This window comes from Phodopus roborovskii, unplaced genomic scaffold (assembly GCF_943737965.1).
Source record: "Phodopus roborovskii unplaced genomic scaffold, PHOROB, whole genome shotgun sequence".
Lineage (NCBI taxonomy): Eukaryota > Metazoa > Chordata > Mammalia > Rodentia > Cricetidae > Phodopus > Phodopus roborovskii.
The window spans coordinates 4,161,420-4,177,312 of NW_026125506.1; the positions used below are offsets into that span (position 1 = coordinate 4,161,420).

Sequence of the window (15,893 nt, forward strand, 5' to 3'; positions counted from 1 at the left end):
TTCAAACCACATAATGAAGAGTGAAGGGACTTCAATCAAAGACAAACCCTGGGAGCCAGAGAATACGGTGTAAGAGGTTTGGTTAGTAGACAAAAAGTCCGCGGATCGAATCTCAACTCGGCCACCACTTCTTGTGCAATCGTCTGAGGCAAGTTACTTCTCTGAGTGTCCTCACAGCGGGACAGGGAGGGACAACACAAAGAAGACTAAATAAAGTGCCTGTCATGGGGACACAGGAACGATGCCCCATAAGGAACTAGATTCATTAAAAGCAAGCAAGTATCAGGGCTGGGCGTGAGCTCTCCCAGCAATTGTGAGGTTCTGGCTTTGGGCGCCAGCAAGGTAAACAACACATAATCACAGTGAAGAGTCTTCCCTAGAACAAAACAGAAAAGAATCCAGCAGGCTCAAGCACAGGTGCTACCATGGCGATCTGAGGTGTGTGTGGGGGGGGCAATCTGAGGTGTGTGTGTGTGGGGGCGATCTGAGGTGTGTGTGTGTGTGTGTGTGGGGCAATCTGAGGTGTGTGTGTGGGGGGGGCGATCTGAGGTGTGTGTGTGGGGGGGGGGCGTGAAGGCTGACAGACACCTGGCTTTGCTTTCTATTGTCTGGGGCTCACAGAACTCCTGGGCAGGAGAAGGACAGCAATGATTTAGCTCACATTAAACATGGCCTCGGTTAATCACTTACACACCATGGACCAGAATCCCAAGGGAAGAACACTGATAACCCTGAAAATGAAAATTAAGTCTACACACGGACTTCAAAGGTATCTGTGCCTCTACCCTTCGTGTGCAAATCCTGACCGAGAGAGTTAAGTATCCCAGCATTTTCTGAGATGGCCTTAGCATCTTCAAGGAGCCCTAACCCCACAGGTAACCCTCCACCCAATCACCTAATGGGTGCACAAAAGGCAGCACAAATCCTAGCCGCCGTTCACCCTTCAAGGTAGCCTCGTTATATCCAAAACAGGAAGGAAGTGTGAGTCAAGTCTTTCTAGATTTTGGCATTCAAGACAACTAATATGAAACGACAGAAGAGGCCCTGAAATGGCACAAATGGTTTTCAGGGTGGCAAGAAGAAGCCATCTGCTTTTGCCATGCACCTTCCAGTGGAGAAGGAAAGAACGTGCATCCCAAGAGGAAGTTTTAAGTTAGACACACATGAATCAACGGAAAACAGGCAAGAAAAGGAGGAAGCGGAACAAGCGACAATTTTAGAGAAAATGGTATTCGAACAAACCTGGCTTACAGCATGAAGCAGTCCTCTGAAGCCTCCCTGCCTGTCCCTTACCTTCCCTCTGAACTGTTAACCCGCAGTACCCAGGGCCACCGAACAAGTGAGGGTTAGCACCGCACTATTTAAAACCCCCCGCCGCTGCATCCAAAAGACAAGATGAAACAGTGGCAAGCCGCCTGTGTTCAATGACTTAATCAGGGCTGTTTATTGAACACTGCTGCGCCAGGAAAGTCATCTAATATGGAACTGACTTCACCAAGCCAAACAAGCTCAAAAAAGAGAAGAAAACCTGAATCCGGACTTGTGAGTTGGGTTCCAATTACTAAGCCAGATCCGATCTTCAAACCCAAACGCTATCTGCAGTAGGAGGGAGCCGCTCTGGCCGGTCCATGTCCCCGGGTTCACACCGCCAGCGACTGTGCGTTCGGTGCGGACTCCGAAGCCAAAGTGCGGCAGAAGGCACCAGAGCGGCTTTGAACTGAGGGCCGGCACACAAAAGCCACGACCCCCTAGGGAGCATCCGCCGGCCGCTGCGACCGGGAAACCCAGGTTTGAGCAAGGGGAGTCATCAGTCCAAGGTCACGCCGAGGGGCGATTCCTGCTGGAAGCTCAGACCCTCAAACCGCAGACCCGAGCTCGGGCTGTGCCCGGGAGCGGCGGCCGGGCCGGGGGAGCCGGGGGAGCCGGGGGCCGGGAAGGGGCGACACCTGCGGCCTCGCTGTCACCGGCTTTCCGGGGCCGCCGAACCCGCCCCGCCCCGCCCGCTGCCGGGCCCCGAGCCCGTGCGCTCGGCCGGGCCGCGGGAGGGAGGGAGCGGGCGGCCCCGGGCCGCGCGGCGGACAGGCCGGGCGCCGGGGGCTGGGCCAGGCCGGGCCGCACTCCCGTCCCCGCCCGCCGGGACCGCCCCGCCAGGCAGAGCTCCCGACCCCGCGAGCGCGGCGAGCGCGCCCCGCCGGCCTCACTCACCCGGCCCGCTGCAGTCGGCGCACACGTCGCTGCTGCGCAGCCGCTTCGACATGGCTCGCGCTTCACCTGCCGCGAAGCCCGCGGCGGCACAGGCGGCGGCGGCGCTTCCGCTCTAACGGGACCCGGGCGGCGCTGGCGGCGCCTCTCCCCTCGGCGCCTCGCAGCCCCGGCGCACTGCGCACGCGCGGGGAGACGTCCTGCCGAGCCCGGCGGGTCATGTGACCGGAAAGGGCGCGCCTCTCGTCGCCATCTTGAATGAGGGCAGGGGTGTGCCCGAGCATCCTTCCGGGAAGTGATTCCCTGGTCCAGGGCTGACGAGAAGCAAAGCCTCGGGACGCGAACCCTCTGAGCGTGCCACCTCCCGGAGACGGGCAGCCGCCGACGCTCGTTTACTCCTTCCCACAAGCACGGGCCGTGCCCGCCTCCCCGATGCCACGCACTCCTGCAATCTCGGTGTTAACTGGTCCCTTCCAGCGTCACCCCCGAGAGCCGGCTGGGTCGGCCACACTTCTCGGCCGGCCCTCGCACCCACGCGTCTGACAAGCTGGGCGGCTGCAATAAGCCTGGGCGGACGCGACACGGGGTTCTCCCGTTGTGTGATGAGCAGGGTGCCAGCCTGCATACTTACTCCACTAGTCCTCTGGGCCACAGTCCTACCGATGCGGGGTAGACCTTCACGGTGAGCACTCTCAATTACAGCCCAGATGACAATCCAGACAAGATACGTGATTTTCAACTGGGCGATTTCCCCCTCCTCCGGGGGACAACTGCGAGACCGTTTTGGGGGAAGCGTGCTTGGGCTTGGGGCTTGGGGTAGGCAGCGCTCAGCCTGCCACAGAGCGTCGGATACAACAAAGAACCAGCCCCGTCCGACGCTGACAGGCACCCCGCTGTCGCGAGGGCCTCTGGTGCCCGCTCTCCAGGGTTCAGGGCTGCCGCGCGTGCAAACGAGTTCCCGTTGCCCACTTCCAAAATGGCTTCCGACCAATCGTGGGAGGCTGCGGCCGGATGGTTTGCTCCGGGCTCGCACCGCACCCCCGGGCTGCGGAGCCAATGGGAGGGGCCGGGTTGTGGAGCGAACCACTGGAGGGGCTGGGGCGGGGAGGGCAGAGCCCGGGGGCGCGCACCCTGAGGTCCGCGCACGGGGATCTCGGGCTTCCCGGGGTGTCTCCCGCGGCTCCGCGGGCCGTGGCGCGTCGTGCGTCCCCGCGTGGGGGCGCGGCGGGACGAAATGCCTCGGCGCTCGGGTCGGGCCCGCACCCGCGTCCCCCGCCGCGGCGCCCGGTGGAGCGCCCCGCGCACTTCCCTGTTCGGGGCGGTTCGGCCGGCCGCAGTCGGGTCGCGAGCTGTCAGCGCGGGCGCGAGCGCGCGGGGCGCGGGGTGGGCGCGGCCGAGCGGGTCCCCGAGCCGGTCCCCAGCCCGGCCCGCGACCCCGGGCCTCCAGAGCCGCCCGCCGCGCCCCGCACTCGCCCGCTCGCCGCTCTCCTCCCCTCGCTCTGCGGCCAGTCGGGCGGCCGGGCCCCCGAGACCCCGTCGGATCGAGGCTGGTGGCGGCAGGCGGGCGGTCAGGCCCGGGACGCGGCCTCCTCGCCATGTCCTCGGCCCGCGACGCCAGCAGCCGCTTCCCGCTGCACCTCCTGGTCTGGAACAACGACTACCGGCAGCTGGAGAAGGAGCTGCGGGGCCAGGTGAGGTGCGCGGAGCCGAGTCCGGGTCGGTTCGCCTCCCGCCCCCAGCCCCGCTAGGACCCGCATCGAGCGATTCCTGTAGACCGGGCCGTGTGCCCAGGGCTTTTGGTTCGGCGTCCCCTGTCTAGTGTCGCTAGGGATGAATGCTGACATGACAGGGGAGGAAACCGAGACCCCAGAGCCTGCTTGCCTTGCGCAAGGCCACCAGGCTAACGAGTACGAAGTCGGGACCTTTATCTCAGGCCGGGTGGCCCCAGAATGCACCCTTAGGCTTTATGGCCTCGAAGGCGGAAGAGCAACACACACACCCCTTACTTCACCCACCCTTGTTCTGGAGAAGAGCTCGGTTGGCTTCGGAGGCCCGGTTCTAGCTCCCTAGTGACCTTGGGCAAAGCAGTTACGTTCTGGGGTCCCACTCTACCTTCCCTTCCCCGTAGGGTGAGGAGGATGTGGGCAGCGACGAGGAAAAATCCAGGACTCGTCTAGATTGATGGTTCTGGGGCTGGGCCTAGGAATCAGAATTTAACGAGCTCCCCCAAGGCGGCTGATGTAATGTTTGAGATTGTCTGGCGCTCAGACCCCTCAGGACCCCTCCCCGTTCTGAAGTGCTTTGGTTTATTTATTTATTTTTTAATACTTTGCCATCTCTCAAACTCAGTGCTTCTCGATTGGAGATGATAGGGGGCCTGTGGCTGTGCAAGGAGACATTTTTGGTTGTTATACTGGGGGGGGGGTTGCTGTTGGGTGGAGGCCAGCGACCCCACTGTGTCCTACAGTGTTCAAGGTAATCACTCCCCCGCCACACACACACACACAAGAGAGTTATGTGACTGCAGATGTCAGTAGTGCCTGGTCGAGGTCGAGGTGCTTTGCTTTATATGTATATTCTTATTTTACTGGGGTTTCTTGTCCACCACCTGGCCCGAGATGATGTCATTAATGGCACTGCAACAGTCTTAGTAGGTATTGGTGTTCTCGAATTCCATACTAACAAGTAGCAAATAAGTTAAGGGTCTGTAATTACTCCCACAACCTGTCATGATTCTTACTGAGGGCTTTGTTCATCTTGTCCAGTGTGTAAAAGGCCTGCTTTTGAACGACTTAACATCCACACCGTAATTGTCAAGAGCCTTTGGTGCTTTTGGTTGGCAAACATTGGGCACACTCCACAGAATGCTGTTTGAACAGTTCTGTTAAGTGCTGGTTTGCAGCTTGCCGTATATATTTTAAGTTGTACAGGCACTCGAGGAGACCTGGAAGTCACCTTTTTCATTTAAAAAAAAAAAAAAGGATTCCATGGAAGGTGTGGTGGTGTACTCCAATAACCCACAGCGCCCAGAAGGTTGAAGCAAGAAGATCAGAGTTGGAGGCTAGCCTGGGGAATTTGGTGAGAGTCTGTCTGAAAATAAACAGGAAAGCTCAGTGGTTGTTATAATTGTCTGTTAGGTGGAAGGCCCTAGGTTTCATCCTCAGCGTGGGGTGTGGGGGGTAACCAGACAGAACAAGGTTCTGTGAGAACCATTGTTCTTAATTAGATGACACAGTAACTAACTATCTAAGAGTTAGAGATAGTGACACATGCCCCCAGAGAGAATGATTCACTGCCGGCCATCTCAGTCCACCTGCTGACACCACGCAGGGACCTTCTCTAAAGTCTCATCCTGGACATTTCAAAAGCCAGCTTTGAGTGGGCATAGTGGCCGACACCTGTAACAGAAGCTGAGGCAGAAGAGTTACAAGTCAAGGCCAGTGTGGGCAAGTTAGACTGTCTCTAAATGAAAAGTAAAGTAGAAATACAGGGAAGGAGCTGGGGTATGTAGCTGAGTGCTAACACTTGTCTGGCATGGTGTGGCTCTGGGCTCAGCCCTCAGCACTGCTTTAACTGTAGACAGTTCTCAGCTTGTGCTGTGCGGAGAGTACAGAGGAAGTCATGGCATTAAAACCCTGTGTGAGAAAAAGGTTCATTGTCATCAACCCACGGGGCTTCCAGTCCCGAGTATTGGAAACAGCATTCTACCCGTTGAGGAGGAAGAGCAAAAGTTAGAGCCACACCTTGGCTCTTGGTCTCGGAAGTGGCAAGTCACCATTTCCTGAAAGCTGTGGTAAAGGTGTCCATTGACCGTGACAAACCTTAAGGACATTTGTAATGGAAACACACAGGCTTCCCAGTGCTTGGGAATTAAAATCTTGCGGTAGATCTTGACTTCAGGGCTGAGCTTTGATGTTGCTCCTATTACAATGGACCATTTTACAATGTAGCACTTGCCTCTCGGGAGGAGGCCTTGACGTGGACACCTTGGACATCACACCCTGCAGTCCAACTTCATCCTTGGAGCTGTCTGCTGACTGGCGGGCAGAGCAGCTGTGTAGGGCCTCATGGTCTGCCACCACCGTTGTGAAATTCTGCACTCTTGAATAAAGGGCCTCTTGCATTTTCATCTTGTTTGAGTCCCTGAGCATTACTGGTTTGAGGTCAAGATAACCAATGTCACTAAAATAGCCTTAAGTAGCATAGCAGGAAAGGTGTGCTGCTTCATGTCGTCCCAACAGTGACCTCCTGTTTGCTGTACTGTGTCATCGCCATTGACCTTCTGCTGTCTACTCCTTCAGTCTTGGACACAACGAGTGTGGCTTGAAGCTGGCACACTAAAATCCTGTCAGCTTTGAGTGCTGCTGGTGGCTGGCACTGGAATACCCCAGCCGCCTGTGAGTATTTCAGGCCTCAGAAGAGGCATTTATAGTGTCTCTTGACCCATCAGCTCCTTAGTGGTCAGTGGGGCTTGAGGCCGGCCGCTGGCCGCTGTAGTTGAAAGTGTGTGTGTTCAGTTGTGACCTGGCCTCCTGGAAGTTCTTTGGAACTCCGTTGGTCTCCACTGGCGCTGGGGGATGAATGAGCACTTGCAGGGATGAAGGTGAAAGCGAGTCTTGAGATCAAGTCAGGCAGAGAGTGGCAGATAGAACACTCTTCTCTGAAGCTAGCAGCAGAAGCGAGCAGCCGCCAAGGGGAAGAGAATGTTCCAGACAGCAGCAGTTCTGGGCCCTGATGGGAGCTGCAGCAGGCAGGCCGGGTGAGGTCACTGGCACACATTCTAGTCAGCACCCTTAGCCTGAGGCCAGTGTGGAGCCATCTGAGGTGAAGCACCTGCAGGCTCTCTGGTGCTCCCCCTCAGTCATCACAGGCTCTCTGCTCCTCAGTCATCACAGGCTCTCTGCTCCTCAGTCATCACAGGCTCTCTGGTGCTCCCCCTCAGTCATCACAGACTCTGGTGCTCCTCCTCAGTCATCACAGGCTCTCTGGTGCTCCTCCTCAGTCATCACAGGCTCTCTGCTCCCCCTCAGTCATCACAGGCTCTCTGGTGCTCCCCCTCAGTCATCACAGGCTCTCTGGTGCTCCCCCTCAGTCATCACAGGCTCTCTGGTGCTCCCCCTCAGTCATCACAGGCTCTCTGCTCCCCCTCAGTCATCACAGACTCTGGTGCTCCTCCTCAGTCATTGGGAACTCAAGCTTACAAAACCGCCAGGGAATGCCTTTTTCTATCTGAGTGGAGACAGGAGCCCCAGTCAGCGGCCCAGGGCAGTGGGAGAAAGGAGAGGGGCGAGGGCGTTAGGTGCTGCGCCCTTGTGTTGGGGGCCCCAGATTGCCGTGTGCTAGTCAGCAAGGCGCTGAGAAGTCATGGAAGCTGTGGGAGCTGGACTTGGGGCCCAGGCTGTGCACCCGCCCTCCAAACTCAGCCACTCACTGGCTGTGCTGGCAGAGTGGTAGAGAGGCTTTCGTGCAAGAAAAGTGGACTTAGCAAGCACAAAGGAGATGTGGGGGTCCTTATTCCTTGACTTCACTCCAGACTCAAAAGAGGGAGGGACTTTTAATCATGGCTGAGTTTGTTGAGTCCCCATGCTGTCCTCTCTGATCTGAGCTCCGTTAGCTGCAGTCCAGCCCAGTGTAACTATCGTCACTGAGCCAGCCTTAGCAGAAGAGTGACAGCAGATCTGAACCTCCAGTGTGGGTGGCTGCTCACTGTGATGTCAAGCATGGCGCCAGCTCTGACTTTGCGAGGTGGGAGCCTTCATAGCTCTCCTTTTACAAGAGAGCGAGCCCAGCTCTAGAGAATGGAGGCAACACGTCAGGCCGTAGAACCGGCTGTAAATGGTAGGTTAGTCTTATGTGCCACACGTAAACACACATGGTTTTTCCAGCATCTTACCATTCATCTGCCTGTGGTGGTTTGAGTGAATTGTAGTTTTACACTTGATGCCAAGCCAGTGGTGTGTTTGGGGGCTTGGCGGTGCGGCCTTGTGGAGGAAGTGCATTCTTTGAGATCTCTCTCCCTCTCACACTCACACACATGCATACATGCATGACTTCACTCTGCTTCCTGCTTATGATAGGGATGTGAAGTACAACTTCCTCACACACAAGCACACGCGCACACAAATAAATGACTTCACTCTGCTTCCTGCTTATGATAGGGATGTGAAGTAAAACTCCCTGCTCCAGGCTCCATGAGCACCTACTGAGTGGACTCTTTTAAAAAAAACTGAAATGGTCGGGAAGGAGCGGAAACGAGGCATTCTGAAAAGGCCTCCGCCCCACCACATGCCCAACGGTACAGGTGACAACTGCGAAGCAGGTGCGCCTGACAGCAAAAGGAAGGTCGGGTCGTCCAAAATGCTGCCCAAAGAGCATGCGCCAGCAGGCGCGGGGCAGCAAGCACGTGCGGTGGCGCAAGTATTTATTTATTAAGTGTACAGTGGTCTTCCTGAGTGTCAGGAGAGAGACTAAATCTCATATAGTCACCGTGAGACACCACGTGGGTGCTGGGAATTGAACTCAGGTCCTCTGGAAGAGCAGTCAGTGCTCTTAACCCCTGAGCCATCCCTCCAGCCCCCCATAGCAGACTCTTAACTGTGAGCAAATAAATAAATGCTTTCATTTCCGTCGCCGTGGTAATGGTATTTATTTTCACAGCAACAGAAAAGTATCTGATAGACTATGCGTGTGGCGTGTCCCAGCTCTTGGCTTGTAGTGTGCCCACCCCCACATGTCACCCGTGCCACTGTCCCACTGCCTGTCAGTCACCAAGCAGTTGTCTGCTCTTCAGTGTGCTATTTCTGTCAAAATCCAAACTTGGGTTCTTTGTTTTAACCTGTTAACACTTGAAATTCTTAAATTAATTAATGAATGTTTAAAATGATAAAGAAATAAAACAAAAAAAGGAAGCATATATTCTTAGGGTCTGCTTTTCTTCTCCCTGACCCTTCAGTCCCAGGCAGCGAATGTATTTTCTGTCTGGGTAGATGTGTCTCATCGGGATGCTGCACCTAAATAGACTTGTGTAACGTGGCCTTTTGTGTCTAGCATGATGCTCTGCAGATTGATGTATATTATGGTGTGTGTCAGTTCTCCGTTCTTATGGCTAACTGAAATTATTTTTCGTAGATAGACAATCTTGTTCCTTTATAATATGCTCACTGTTAAACTTCTTGGAAATTTCTGATTTTCAGAGTGGTTGCATCTTTTTTTTTTTTTTGAGACAAGGTTTTACTGTGTAGCCTTAACTGTCCTGGAACTAGCTCTGTAGACCGGGCTGGCCTCGAACTCAAAGAGAAAGGCATGCGCCACCATCTTCCACCTTTTTTTAAGACAGTCTCTGTGGAGTTTGGGCTCATAAGAAACATGCTGTGTAGCCTTTGGTAGCCTTGAAATTCTGAACCTCCGGCCTCTTCCCTCAGCACTGGAACTCTAGGTGTGAATAGCATACTCCGCTAAAGGGAATGTTCCTTTCTCAGTGAATTATTTTGGTGCCTGTGTCGAACTTTGACTGAGTTCCATGGTGTCTGCAGAAATCCAGACATAGGGGGTGGAGACAGGAGACACAGGGGCCTCGGGTCATCTTCAGCTACATAGCAAGTTCAGGCCATCCTGGACCAGGGAGACCTTGTCACAAACGAGAGCACAGATCTAAATAAAGCAAAAAGAGTATATGCTAATTTCAGGGTCGCAGATTTTACCCCAGTTACTAGGAGTGCGCCCTTATGGTGGTGCACATTGTCCTGAGAGCTGGCTTTGGTGTAGTAAATTTTGAAATTGTAAAATGTATATCCTTGATTGTCTTTTCTCTTTTAAATCTGCATGTATGTCTGTGTCATGTGTATGTCTGCTCACCACGTGTGTATTTGTTTGCCTTGTGTGTGTGTGTGTCTGTGTGCTATGTGTACATGTGTGTCTGTGGACCATTGTGCATGTGTGCCTGTGGGCCACGTGTGTTCCCCCTGCCCTCAGAGATCAGAAGGGAGTGTTGGGTCCCCCGAATCTGGAGTTGTGGGTAGCTGTAAATTTTGATGTGGGTGGGGACTGGCTTCGAGGTCACCCGGAGAAGCAGACAGGCCTCCTAACCCTGAGCCTTCTCTCCAGCCCCATGGCTTTTCTTTTGCTAAGGATGACTCTGGGCTCTGCGTTTCTGTGTAGTTTAGAATCAATTTGTCAGTTTCTACAAAGACCTGCTAGGATTTGATGGGGGCTGCATTGAGTCTATCAGAGTTTGGCAAGTGCCATCCGTCTCTTGTTTGTCGTCTGACCCTGAGCATGGGCTGTGCCAGTGCCCCTTTAGCTTCTCTTTAAAACGTTTTCACAAGTTCCTTGTGCCCTTCAGAGTGTGCGCTTTATGTTCATTTCATTTTTTCCCTCAGTGCTTTTTATTACTTTTGATGCTGTTGTAAGGGGCATTGTTTTTCTAAGTTGTATAGAGATGCAATTGGCTTTGTTTTATACCTTGATCTCTATGGTTTGGTTTGTTCTTGTTTGGGGGGGGGTTGTTTTGTTTTTTGAGACAAGGTTCCCCTGTGTCCTGGAACTCGCTCTGTAGACCAGGCTGGTCTCAAACTCACAGAGATCGGCCTGCCTCTGTTTCTCCTGCGTGCTGGGATTAAAGGAGTGTGCCACCACCATGGTATTCCTTAAGATTTTCTGTGTCCATGATCCTGTAATATATGAGTAGAGATGCTTGTACTTCTTTACATTTTGCTTATGTGTAATCTTGTGTTTTTCTTTATGAGTGTAGGCCTTGTGAGTGGGGATGCTCAGAACGACCAGAAGTGGGCGCCAGATCCCCTGGAACTAGAATTAGAGGAGGTTGAGGCCTGCAGCCCCTGCACTTTACCTGGGCTCACCTAGGGTAGTCATTTGTGTGGGAAGTGTTTCCACACGTGGAGATGCATCCTCTGCATCCTGTTCATTCTTGATTTTTAATAACCTAGGTGTTTTTTCTTAGCATCTGTCAGTGCAATGGATGCCATCGGGGGCCTTTGCCTTTGTTGGTCTAAAAGTTCCTTATTTCCCCCGATCTTTATCCTCTCTTAGTTTTCAAGTCACATCGTAATGTAGTCGGGGGATTTTTTCATGCCTTTTTCTTTTCAAGTGAGGAAGCGGCCACGGTAAGCCCTGGAGTATTCCCATCAACTCCACAGTGATGCTGAGTGCGCCTTCCTGCGGCTGAGGACAGCTGACAGCTAGCAGTGTAGTGAACTGGAGTTTTTGTTTTTATGTCTGAGTGGTGACTGCAGCCTCAGTTGGTATTTGTTTGTTTCTGGGTGTAAGTGGTTCCCTTCTTGTGGCAAATACGGTGATGCTATAAAGCTCTTCCGTGTGCTGAGCCAGCACCTCATTTACTCTACACTGGAGTTCTGTGTGTCTGTAATGGAGGGGACTGAAGAGAGTGAGTTTGCTAATCCCTTCCTTACTGTTGAGCTTCAGCTGTGTTCCTACTTTACAAGTTACAGCCCTGCTACTTTTAGGAAAACAAGTTAGAGAGGAGGGTGGCGGAAGCTTAAGAAATATAATACTTAGACCCTGTTTTTGTTTGGTGCAGTGAAGTTTGAAGAGCTGTGGGAGGTGGTGTGGACCACAGATAGGAACATGATGATGGCACAGTGAGCTCCCCTTTGCAAGGCTTTGCTTTCTGTCAGCTTGACACAACCTAGTGTCTACACTGGGTTGGGCAGTGGGCGTGTCTGTAGGGAGTGTCTTAATTGGCTTAGCTGATGTGGGAAAACTCAGCTCATTGTGGGTGGTGTTATTCCCTGTGAAAGGGATTCTGAATGTGTTGAAAGTGGAGAAACCAGCAGATCTAGAGAGATGGATGAGAGGTTAAGAGCACTGACTTCTCCCAGGGGTCCAGAGTTCACTTCCCAGCAACCGTATGGTGGCTCACAGCCATCTGTAGAGGGATCTGATGTCCTCCTCTGGGATAAAGATGTACATGCAGATAGGGCACCATATGCATAAAATAAATAAACGAATCTTTTTTAAGAGAGTGGAGAAAGAAGCTGAGAACTGGCAAGTGAGCATGATGTGTTCTCTCTGCTCTCGATGGCACTTGTGATGTGAACAGCCCGTCTCAAGCTCCTGTCATTGTAACCTAATGGACAGCGACCTGGAATTGGGAGCCAAATCGCCCTCCCTCCTCCTGAACTGCTCCTTTGTCAGGGAATTTCACCATGGCAACAGAAGTGAAGTTGGAGCGCCACCCGTGACACTGGAGGACACTAGGGCGCCACCCACGACCAGCCACAGTCTGCAACCACTCAGCAGGAAATTCATCCATCTTCGCTTGTGTGTCTCTGAGTACAGGGGTGAAATAAATCCCTACTGACCGTCGCTCAGTCCTGTTGGTGACATGGGCCGTCACCCATGCTCGACAGCGAGCCCACCCTGTGTGCTGATGCCCGTCAATCACTGAGCCGCCACTGGGCATCAGCTCTGCGGGCAGAAGTGCATCGCCATGTTTGTCCTCAAATGCCCCTTATTTTACTTAATGTCCCCAGAGTACGAGATGATGTAGGCACCTGGCATGTGCCAAAGGGGAGCTGAAGTCAGTCCTTCAGTGCACAGGTGGGGAGGCTGAATCATTAACTGCCGTGTGAAAATTCTTCATCTCATTGTATGAATGTGTGTAGGAAAAGCATAGTGTATTTATGGGGTTCGTACTGCACTCAGCTTCAGGCTCTCACAAGGTTCCCTGGGACCTATCCCCATGAAGGGGGGGGCATCCTATTTTAGCACTTGGGAGAGTGCTGAGGCCTGGGATTGGCCAGGACTTCGTGTTCAGCAAGCACCCTGCTTCCTACTTCTTTTCCTCGATAACAGTTCTTCATTGCACAATAACTGTGATATAATTTTAGCAGAACAGGAGGTTGCGTAACTGTCAGAGCATGGCCGTTAACCCTCTGCCCACTTTACTTCCTTTCCTTAGCCTGTGATGGTTTTTGAGATGACAGTTTACCTAAACAAGCAAGTCTGAAGGCAGAGCACTGTTCCTATGGAACGGTCAGCGCTTAGAAAGCCTCTCATTCCCCATTCCACAGCAGTTCACTGTGTCCTTGGAAGAAATGCAGAGCCAAGTCATCGACACTCGGTCACACCAGACTCTGCCGTGTGGCTCTGAAGCTCCAAAGGAGGGCTCTGATAGAAAAATAGGAATGAGGACTACAGGCCCCGTGTGGATGATGTGTGTCATCTCCCACTTCTCCACATGTGTGTCCACAGACATCCTGACAGGTCTCATTCTGGTCAGTGAGAGCCGCAGCTGCTCTGTGTTCCTTAGGGACATTTGGAACTCAGTGCACACCGTGAGACCAGGGCTCTGTTGCTGGGGAATGCAGTCTTATTCTGACCAAGTTAAGTCTTGTGCTTTGGGTTTTGATTACCAGCCTGCACTTCCTGTTTTGGGTGCTGCCATGCGTCTGAGAAGTGACACCATCTATGGCACAGGCCAGTCCTTCTCCATGGAAGCCCTGGCCCTCTTAGCCCTCACTTGAATGGTGTTGAAGGGTTTGGTTTATGGTGGAGGCCTAGAGTCCTGTTTGTTTATTAGGCTATAACTTTAGCAAAGGGGACTCATCGCTTAAAAACGTAGCTAAAACAAAGAGAACTTGGGCACCGTGATGGCACACCCCCAAGCTCGAGGCCAGTCGTGAACAATAACAAAACCCAGCCAACTCAGTGACATCTCCTTTGTCTCTAGCCCCACATCCATGTTTGACCAGTGCTCGCCTGCACGCACAAGTCGTAGTGCCCGTTGCTAATGTGTGCCCATAGTATGTTCTATTTTCCTGCACTTGCTAAGTTCAGAAGCACAGTATGTGAACACCAGTGTTTGTTCCCCAGAATGCCGAGGCCCTGGACCCACGGGGCCGGACGCTACTGCACCTTGCGGTCTCTTTGGGGCATTTGGAATCTGCTCGAGTCTTGCTGCGACATAAAGCAGATGTGACCAAAGAAAACGGCCAGGGATGGACAGGCAAGTATACACCTTACCCACGTCTTCGCTCGTGTCCTGGCTGAAAGTGACAGGTCTCGGTGGTAAGTTTCCTCTCAGTCAGGGTCTCTCTCAGGGCAGTGGGCAGGGTCGACAAGATGAAAGGCTGGGCTTGCAGTCCTGAACCCTCGGTGGAAGCTGACTCCTCTTCCAGAAATGGCCGCCCCCAGCATCTGTCAGCAAAGCCAGCTTTACCCTGGGGTATGGTAGGAACTCCACTGAGGCCAGTGAAATCAAAGATATGGGTGCCAGAAGTAGCCTCTTCTAGTGACATCTTGGCGTTCCCTGTTTGGACACCCTCTTACTATTAGTGACAATAGTTTTGTGTGGACTAAGCAGGGACATTGTATGTGTAAGTCCTACCTGCCAGAGCGACACGTAGTCACGCGGTGTGCATACATGAGGTATGATCAGGACAGTAAGCGTGCTACGTTTTCTTTCATGAAGACAGTAAGCATGCTATGTTTTCTTTCATGAAGCAGTGAGTTAGCAATCAGACGTCATGGCCGTCCCCCGTCAGCTCCAGCTTCAGTCTCTGCCTCTCTGAGGTACATACGGAGCCGCACAGATGGCTGTTCATGCTGGCGCTGGAATTTGTCAGAGAACATGAGGATACTTAGTGATTCAGTTTGCCCTTTTGTTTTCCAGTTTTACATGAAGCTGTGAGCACGGGCGATCCCGAGATGGTATACACCGTCCTGCAACACCGAGACTACCACAACACATCCATGGCCCTCGAAGGTGTACCTGAGCTGCTACACAAAATTCTTGAGGTAGCCATGGCCACGCCATACTCTGACCAAACACTGTCATGGTCGCTGGACACCCTTGTTTATCTCCCGTATGCCTTAAGAATAATGAATATGGCATTTTGTTGCCAAATAGTGCTGACTGACCCCTGCCTGTGTTGTTGCAGTGCAGGCCTCTTTCTTACACGTTATGTCTCTGGGGCACGATGCTTACCTTTTCCTTTTCCGATGCCACTTTAAAGCTCAAGCTTAAGGACAATGGATGTCAAGCACAATTTGCCTAGGGCTGTGTGCTCCTAAGAGCAGAGCCCGTGCTGAGGCAGTCATGGGAATGGGGAGGGCACAGTTGCTATGCGGGCGTTGCCGGGGTCGCCCTCAGCGCCTGGCCACTCTCGACACTTGTAGCCACTAGTTATGGCTTCAGACCCATCTGAATTCGTTTGCAGTTACTGACTGGGCGTTATCTGTTATCAGTGTGAGAGCTCTCTTTAAAACCCAGTCACTCCCCGGCTCCAGGGCAGTTTGGGGTGATGGCTGCCACACTTTAGGGGAACCTCGGGGAGCACCTGTGGTATGCCCAGGGCAGCAGTGGACAAAGGCAGGGGAGACTCCATCTCCGTTGTTCTGGGCTCTCAGCTCAAGCACAGAAGAGGCTTTCCTAGAACAGCTCCTTAGCCATTCTCTAGTCCAGTCACGTTTACAGCATTAGCTGAGGCACATTCTTGAGGAAAATGGCTGTCTGGAAGAACTTGGCTATAAAGAAAGCTTGGCCGTTGTCTGAGCACTCTTTAGAACAGTTTGTGTGAATCATGAGAGAAGTCTTGTGAAGATACATACTCACTTCTCACGTAACCATGATGCAACTTCCCGTGAAGTATGAAGTAGTTACATATCTGTGTAGGGTTGTGCAGAGGTCACATGGCTCTGCTGTTTTCTCA

The 15,893-nt window shown here is 53.0% G+C and overlaps 2 protein-coding genes across 5 annotated transcripts in view; one reads left to right on the forward strand and one right to left on the reverse strand.

The window, feature by feature from the left end:
• The window catches only part of Git2 (GIT ArfGAP 2), a 45,015-nt gene extending 42,571 nt beyond the window's left edge, over nt 1-2,444 (reverse strand). For 2 of the 4 annotated variants that reach the window (XM_051176480.1, XM_051176478.1), the window contains exon 1: nt 2,206-2,444. In XM_051176480.1, coding sequence (XP_051032437.1) covers nt 2,206-2,257 — 52 coding nt within the window. In that variant the 5' untranslated portion in view covers nt 2,258-2,444. The remainder of the gene's footprint in view (nt 1-2,205) is intronic. The other 2 variants (XM_051176477.1, XM_051176476.1) reach the window with 1 other exon arrangement.
• Nucleotides 2,445-3,553: 1,109 nt separating this feature from the next.
• Ankrd13a (ankyrin repeat domain 13A) overlaps nt 3,554-15,893 on the forward strand; it is a 28,609-nt gene continuing 16,269 nt past the window's right edge. The window contains exons 1-3 of the mRNA XM_051176509.1: nt 3,554-3,893; nt 14,056-14,188; nt 14,855-14,979. Of these exons, the coding sequence (XP_051032466.1) occupies nt 3,798-3,893; nt 14,056-14,188; nt 14,855-14,979 (354 nt within the window). The 5' untranslated portion in view covers nt 3,554-3,797. The remainder of the gene's footprint in view (nt 3,894-14,055; nt 14,189-14,854; nt 14,980-15,893) is intronic.